The 8,770-nt window shown below is 37.9% G+C and overlaps 1 protein-coding gene across 1 annotated transcript; it reads right to left on the bottom strand.

Moving 5' to 3' along the window:
• Positions 1-5,863: 5,863 nt before the first annotated feature.
• On the bottom strand, positions 5,864-7,882 carry socs3a (suppressor of cytokine signaling 3a). Its single transcript, XM_051106428.1, has 2 exons — positions 7,735-7,882; positions 5,864-7,399 (listed from the first exon to the last, which is right to left on the bottom strand). The coding sequence occupies exon 2, from the start codon at positions 7,297-7,299 to the stop codon at positions 6,670-6,672; it is 630 nt and encodes a 209-aa protein (XP_050962385.1). The 5' UTR covers positions 7,300-7,399; positions 7,735-7,882; the 3' UTR covers positions 5,864-6,669.
• Positions 7,883-8,770: the final 888 nt, after the last annotated feature.

Raw genomic sequence — 8,770 nt, 5'->3', positions numbered from 1 at the left:
AAGCTTTTCACTGATGTATGGTTTGTTAGAATAGGACAATATTTGGCTGAGATAATTTGGCGGAAAATTCAAAATATTGAGAAAAGCGCCTTTAAAGTTGTCCAAAAAAGTTCTTAGCAATGCGTCAACATCTTCATCAGTTTGACAACACAGGCGCTGCAAATCCTTGCGACACAAACACAAATACGGAAACGCACTGCAAATTCTCACAACACAACCAAACACACAAACGCGCTGCAAATAGCACAGACCACAGCGTAAATGTTTCAGGGGGACCTCAAAAAGTGATGAACCCAGCTGGGACCTGAATTTTGACCTGATTTTAACCATTAATAAAGCATTGCAGAATTTTTTCGTGAACTTTGAACGTTATATTTATTTGCATATATTTATTTATTTATATATTTATTTGCAATTAAGTTAATAACATTTCACAGTTAAGTGTGTAATTTGTCAGATTAGTCTAATAATATCCAAAAGACCAATGAATCGTATGATCAGGATGTTAAAATAAACAAAAAACACATATTTTAGTTCACCGACAACACCTCTATTTTGACCAAAAGCCACTGAACAAATAATCAGGTCCCAGCTGGGTTCGTCACTTTTTGAGGTCCCCATGAAACATTTCCGTTGTGGTCCGTGCTATTTGCAGCGCGTTTGTGTGTTTGCAGCGCATTTCTGTGTTTGGTTGTGTTTTGAGAATTTGCAGCGCGTTTAAGTATTTGTGTTTGCGTTGCGCCTGTGTTGTCAAACTGATTAAGATGTTTTCTTAATTTGTTGTCGTTTTTTCTATTTGCATGTGTTTTCTTAAGTTGCAGCACGTTGAGCTCTCTCGGCCACTGTATTTTTGGCATAAAAGAAAAATCGATAATTTTGACCCATACAGTGTATTATAGACTATTGCTACAAGTACACCGTGTACACCCGTGCTACTTAAGAGCCATTTTTCATCATGTAATCTGTAATCTACTCAGCACTGCCAAGATATTTCAGTTAATTACATCATTTGGGTGCTATTTAAGTGTGAAAACACTTAACTATTTATACTACAAAATAGAATTGAATAGTGCTAAAGGATGCAAATTGGGACCTGTTATGTAACTATAACAATTGAACCATTCAATCGTTTGTCACCTTGTACACACATGAAAAAGAAAGTCTCACAATTTCATTGCGTCATTGAGAGCTCAGACTGTTATGTGAGTCTGGAACCTGTCCTCACATGCTTCAAGTATAGTCATAAAAGACATATAAGCACAATGAGCATTATATATGTAGGAGTGTTTACATTTGTGTCTATTGCACTTGTATGAGTGGGAGTGAGGCGTACACTGCCTGACTCACGCTATAGATCCACTGGCTGTGGTGTTTCGCAGATACACACCAAACAAGGATTTGTGTCAGAGTCTGAGTCTGTTTGCAACAGCGTGCTTTAAATTATACACTTTTGGGGAGTAAGCAGCCACTACGTTTAAACAGAGAGAGCACAAACCTTTCGAAATGTTGATAAAAACCCTGTCACAAAAGCATCTTCCCTACATAGAGATTACATCATTTCCCTTTCGTCATACTGGAAAAGTGCAGCCAGCTGCAAATGAGAAGAATGACAATGAGGTGCTTGTAAGGGGCAGTCCCTTTGAACCAAATCGACGTCTTTCATTTTACTACATATTTTCATGTCGTAAGCACCGGTTATCTTTAGAGTCGCTTTATTTTCATAGACATCTGAGATAAGTGTTCTGGGAAGTTACGACATCTGTTGTAAAGTCGGCTTGAGAGTTGATAACAAAAATAATTCATCTTATTTATTTTCAGGGTAGCTTTTGGTAAATTCGTTATAAATTTTTGACCTGGTGTCAATGAATCATTATAACGTCATACTTCCAGATAGCTGTGGTGAAATAGTTTTTTTTTAATTATATTTTATTTCTTCTCTTGCAACAGGGGTTTTACTTAATTTGTTTATTTTCTTTGTTTCACTGTAGATCTACAACTTCCTTATTTCTTAAGAAAAGAACCTTGTCAAGGTGCCAAACGTTAAGCTCAGGGAAGACAAAATAAGGTTGGCACATGGCATGTGAAAGCAAAAAAAATAGTGAGCAAGAGAAGACGCGAGCTATTTGTGACAGCGCACTACTGCTGCAGCGCACTGGGTTGCACAATTACAAAGAAGTTCTGTGGAATCACATGATCACTTGATCGGCTACTAGAGAATTTCACATTTGATTATGGAGTACACTGGAATAGTCTGGCAGCTGGCTTAGAACTGAAATGTGACATTTACCTAATTAGAACGATGAAAGGAGCTTTTGTGTTTTATCACAGCAATCGAAAATAGAAAAAGTCATTTTTAATACTGCTCACACACAGGGTTAAAGTTTTGAACACACCACTAACACTCAGTGTTAAACTTCTGCACTGCAAAAAATAAAAAATAAATAGTAAATGTGTTTCTGTGTTCCTTGCTGTTTCTTTGTGATTCTTGATTAAATTCACTAGCATTTAGTTCATTAAATTTACTAGAATATCATTGAAGGTAGGCTTTTTTTTTAACCTATGGACACCAAAATCTAAAATTTCAAATCTAATATTAAAGATCTCTCGGAGGTAAGTTTATGATGACTTTGACTAATGCAAATGCATGCGAGTTTCATAGTTTCATGTTCATTCTTGTCTATTCAGATTCTTTTTTTCCTTTTTTCATGCAACATATTATCAGTGAGGGTGCAGCGAACACATATTAACAGAACTGAAAGAATTTGCACCTAAACAATAGACTATAACTGAATTCTGGTAAATGCAGAAAGTTGAGTTGGTTCTGCACATGCGTGCAGCAGCAGCTGGTTGCACGCCTTTATGTGGCTGGTACGAAACTGTTTCCTGGTTAGGAGTCTCATAGTTCACATGTGTTGTGAGAGAGGCATGTTTTTCTCTCGTTTTACTGTAAACGTCAGTATAGCAGGAAGGAGAAAAAGCCTAGGTACCTTTTAGGTACGCAATGTGCCTGTTTTGTCAGAAGCACCTAATTTCTCTGTGGTGAAACAGTTTTTCCCGTACGACCAAAACTCAACATTTCGAATTTGACATTTTGTTCACTAAATTTCTGGGCCTGACCTCAAAGCATTTGCATTTGTGTTTTCTTGTAAAACTCAGTAATATGTCTTATAAGGTTGAAAGCACATGAAATGAAGAGTATTATAACAACATTGGATGACTTGGTACTGCGTGCAAGCAGAACTCAAGTTTGAGCTTGAACAAGCATGGGCCACTGTAGTTATGTAAGTGTGGCATTCAGTGGAAAAGTGTTTACTAAACAGCAACTTAATCTCTGGTGCTCTTTGGTTATTTTTTGACTTTTTACTTTATTGGAATGGAACAAAACCATTCCAGTGGCTTTGGCACTTGCTATGTGAACATGCACAAATAAATAGATAAATAAATAAAAAATCATGAATATGATTCAAAAAATTAAATGGTCCTGAAAAAATGTCACCTTGTGGTCATAAGGCACAATGGAAACAATTAGTAAAAGAAATTCATCACGTTTGATCCTGCGCCCCTAAACAAAATCTTACTGAAATTATTTTACTATTTTTTTTTAATACCAACTTCAAATTTGGAACACAACTTATTTGGATTTACAGTTTCGATTTTCTCACAGTAGAAAATGTTTGGAAATATATATGTATGTTTCATATAAAAATTTAAAACGTTTTTTGTGAATTTTTCATGACGATAAACTCATATACCCAAACTTGGTCTATTAATTATAGAACTAGTAAATTTCTTTCATTGAAGTAAACAAATAAAAAAATGACCATTAGTCGATGAGAAGAGACTTGGTCGACCGTAATTTTATTAGTCGCTTAGTCGCAGAAAATGAAAGTGGCAAAGTCTCACAGTCCGTGACGGACAGTTCCTTAACGGCCGTTCTATGTGGTAAAATAGTACATCAAAATGCTCACCTATCATTCATCGACCACAAATATGGCTTTTCATCTGAAATATGTAAGTACAGCCGCTCAATCTAATGTTAACCTAGAAAAATGTGCGCTAATCAAGTGTCTGTGCAGAGTGTGGAAGCTGAATAGTAGCATGCTCACTTCGTGACAGATGGAGGAGCCAGTGTGGTCGCTTGCTTTTAAAATACTCCATCATTTTTGGTCATACAGATAAGAGTAATATATATTTCGAATCTGTGAAGACTCTACGTTTATTTGTGTGCACTCACAATAACAACGAAACGTTGCGCTTTTGTAAAATAATTAAGGCAAACAGGATGCCGTGAACTTGAGCACGAAACTTCGAAACTCCGTGTATAATTGCCTTACAGACATGAAAAATATAGGGAGTGAAATGTGTACTTTTAAATAAACAAATTAATTTAATTCTCAGATGATGTAATCCAATTGAAACACGCATATGGGCGAATCACTGCTGCGGAGATGACGAGTCAGTGTCGCCGACTTCACCTCTTAAGTCAAAAACAAAGAAAGCACTAGTTTATCAATAAATTATTAAAATGTTAATGCAGCCTCCTTACAGTTTTCTATATCTGCCGATGTGCTGTGGCAAGCTTTTCTTATTAGGCTATGTAGGCAATTAAAGGCTCATTATTATGATTTATGTGGATTATAAATAAACGTGTGACTAATAGTCGACTAATGTTTAAAATGAACGACCAGAAAAGTTAGGGCTGTCGAGGGCTAAATTCTCGATTTTTTGACTAACACACAGGCTAAAATTTTTATCAAGGTCTGAAGATATGAATGACTTTTGTTTACCCATTGTGACGATATATTGATTCTGGCAATGTACCAGCTGTCACGTGCACATTCTCTTCATATAAACACAATAACTCCCTATCACACATTCTCAGACAAACCCTCACACACACAGAAACACACACTCCCCAGCTGTGTAAGTACAGTACATTCCAGTCCTGTTAGGTACACCACAACACAGCGTGACTTTAGAAACCTGATTGGTTTCCCAGAAGACTGAGTTCAAAAGAGTTGCTGCAGTCACACCTCTTCCCCTTTATCGTAGTCTCTACCAAGTAAACCTACACTTGTTTATAAAAAAAGAAAAAAAAAAGTGAGACATCAGCTGTTGCTATTCTCACACTACCAGTTAAAGGACTGAACATTTACTTTTTTTAGTTTTGATGGTTTTACTTGAATTTTAATTAAATATAAATTGTATTTCTATACGAATTTCTTTACTAAAATAATTTTATTTGTTTATTGGATTTTTGTTGATTTATTTTGTTGGTTTTAGTGAAATGTGAAGGAAAAGAAGTCAACAAGAAGTCATATGAGTTAAAGAAAAAACAACACTTCCATTTGAGTTGTCATAGTTTTGAGAAATGTAAATAATGAAGAACAAGTAGGTGTATTTGAACCTTTGGCTAGTAGGATTATGTTAAAGACGTTTTGTAAACGTTCTACGTTTTGTAAACTGTCAATTATTTTTTAAATAGCAACACGCTCAAGAAACAATTAGTTATTTTTTCTCCTCTTATGTAATCTGCTTATCCATTCCCGCATGAGATATTAAGTCGCTTTTGTTGTCAAAGGTTGTTCTCTTAAATAGTTTAAAACTGATATGAGGAAGCTCGGGATTACAGTTAGAGTCTTACTGGAAGGGCCTTGTCAGAGAGCGCGAGGGGAGGATCATTCCCGCTCACTAAAGTGAATATCTCTGAATCAACTTTAACCCTTCCAGGCGAGGCGCTGCAGGAATCTGAATCATAGGCGCCGGCAACTCTGATTCATCTACATTTTCAACTATTTCAGACATTTCCAGTGTGAAATTGAGGTGAAACATTGTGAGAAATGACAAAGGCAAAGACGTGGAGTATATTTGTACAAAAATAGTGCTCTTTAATAAATTATTGAAATGTTTTCTTGTCATTATAAATATAAATATGTAACATCAAAACATGGATGAGATGTCTTTACAAAAGATAACCGATCTAAATTCATCTTCATGTATGTAAACAGCATCATGTGTGACAAGGTAAAACACGGGTGATCTGTAGACACAGAGCACTCATGTATGTTAATACATTCAATAACAAGCAGTTTGAACTGCTTCTGACACAAACCACCTGTCAACTCTAAAAACACAGACGTTTTGTTCCAAAGTGTCGCTTTTTCAAGTACAAGCAGAATTTTGACATGTGTCCATCTTTATCTGCGTTCAGTCTTGGCGTGTTTTATCTGAACTCCAGAACGGCATGTCTGCCATGCCTCAGTGCTATGCTGTTACTCACTTCTTCCTTTTTCCCTTGAAAGGCACAAATATTTACTTGGAAGAAGGCGGCGGCTGATTTCTGTTAAATGGCTTGCTGTCTCCCTGCTTGGCGGAGCTCACAGATTCGGGGCAGTGCAGAGGCAGTGATTGGTGCCCACAGAGTGGGTTACGATACTGGCACTGGTACAGAAAACGGTACAAACGTCCATTCGTGGAGACTGTTATGGCAAGAACCACAGCGCTTCAAGATCAGTCACGTAAGAATGCATCAGTGATAGTCCTCATGACCACACACGGTTGACTGGCAAACTCCATGTACTCATGAACAGCTCAATACTTCTTGGTCCGACAAGCTTCCGAAAGGGCTTTGAGACCCGTCAAGCTAGCTTCAGCTCCCATCAGTGCTCTTTAAATGGGAGCGTCATACTCTTGCAAGAAGTCTTTCAGCTGTTGAGGCAGCTGGTCTCTTTTGCTGGAAACGTCTATATGTCCATTGACGGTCTTCCTGCATAGATGCTGCAGGGAGGACATTGTGCAAGGAAGGGGTCTCAACAGCTCCAGAGGGATCTTCTCCCCCCCTGTGTAGATGTAGTACGAGTTCCTCGAGTTTCCAATAGACAGAGAGCTCCTAGACGAGGGCATGTAGTGATGGACGAGCTTCAGCACGCAGTCGAAGCGAGGCACCGACTGCATGCTCTTGGAGTCCGTCTGAAGGAAGAAAGACTTGTTGTCGCACTGCACCCGCAGGTTCTTGGTGCCCGACTCGGTCTTGACGCTGAGCGTGAAGAAGTGCCGGTTGTCCGAGCTGTCTCGGACCAGAAAGGTCCCGCTGGGCTCGGAGTTCAACAAGTGATTGGCTTCTTTGCCGCTGATGGAGCCCCAGTAGAAGCCGCTCTCCTGGAGCATCCTGACGGCGTGTTGCACCATCTGGTACTGGAGCTTCGAGCTGAAGGTTTTGTAACGGTGAGACGGCAGCCGCATGTTTGCGTCAAACAGGCTGCTGCTCATTGCGTTGTCAAACTTGCTGTGGGTTACCATGGCGCTACGCACAAACCTTGAGCTGCCGGGAATACCACGCAGTGTGCAGCTCTGGTGATTACGGTGAAAGAGTGAGCCTCTTAAAGCTGGCAACAGGAGTCTGTGAGGAGAATAATTTTAGATTAGTACCACAAAAAAACATACTTTTAGTGAACAACTGTATAAAGTATGGAGGTTACGGGTACGTGATAATGTTCTATAACACCCAACTTTTTCTAGTATGTAATTATGATTTGTTGGCATAACTTTTACTTAGTCCTTCATACATAATCAACAAGATAAATGTAAGATTTGTACGTTTATATAAGGTAAATAAAGTCTTTATCATAAAATGATTTTAAAGATAAGCTCTATAAAGCACCTTATAAATAGTCTAATTTGAGTTAAATTAAATTATCAAAAGCTACAAAAAAAGATTTGGAATGTCTCTCTTACCTTTGAGTCTCGTTTAGTAGATGAGAACTTTTTGTAATATCCAAAGTAGTAAGTCTCTACTCGTGAACTGACTGCGTGAACTCTGGTGTCTTGTTCAGAGAAGTTAGTGTTCCTTCACTCCGCCGTGCTGAAGTTCTCTGTTATTTGTAGTGGCCTCCTAGTCATGTTCTAGTTTAGCTCCGCCCTCACTAGGGTTCCAGTAAGGGTAGGTTGTCAGTAATACTATTCCTGGTACTACAAATGCTCTTCCCCTCCCCCTCTCTGCTCTTCCAGATCTGCCGCCTTACTGTAAACGTATTCCCTAACACAACACCTCCCTATTGTTGATGAACAGATATCAGCGCCTAGCAACCGTTCTATATTACGAATTTCAAGCGCTTCTTCAGGAACAAACTCGCGTCACGTTTTCACTCATGATAATACGCGTCTTAAACGACGTTTTACACCGTCGTCTGTTTAACTGATAATATAGTTTATACCAAACTTATGGTATTTCACAAGTTTGTGCCCAGAAACATGACTACACTGAATAAAATTCCACTCGTCAGCTCTGACACGATTGATCTGACTTTCCTGTTAGTCATGATAACACGCATATCTATCCACTAGAAGGCGCTAATGTTATCGGCTAATGTTATGTTAAACCTTTATTAGTAGATACTGTAACTCACAATAGTAAAGTAGTATGAAGTGCACCTTTTATTTCAGCTCATAAACTTCAATAAAATGAAAAAATGTGCAAAACATGTATTTTATAATAATTAAATCCAGCTTTATTTGCTAAGTGTGCTCAAACACAAGGAATGTTGTGGTTTCCAGGAACTCTGGGTTCTTGCATGCATACATAATCTGTTGACAATAAAATTAGTAGAATAAAAAATAAAAGCAATAATAAGCAGGAACCACAAGACTTGTATAGAAGTGCACATTATTTACTGTAAATGGCCTATTCATGTTGTGTTTACATCTGTTTAAAATCTCTGTTTAAGAGCATAAAATGCATTTAGCATTAAACTAGAATAACTAAAATAGATAT

Source organism: Labeo rohita, chromosome 3 (assembly GCF_022985175.1).
Source record: "Labeo rohita strain BAU-BD-2019 chromosome 3, IGBB_LRoh.1.0, whole genome shotgun sequence".
Taxonomy (NCBI): Eukaryota; Metazoa; Chordata; class Actinopteri; order Cypriniformes; family Cyprinidae; genus Labeo; species Labeo rohita.
Note: the sequence above shows the minus strand (reverse complement) of the source record. Positions and strands in the feature narration are given on the sequence as shown.

Bases quoted from the DNA above. Each gene is read 5' to 3' on its own strand.
- socs3a (XM_051106428.1), bottom strand. From the start codon at position 7,299: ATGGTAACCCACAGCAAGTTTGACAACGCAATGAGCAGCAGCCTGTTT.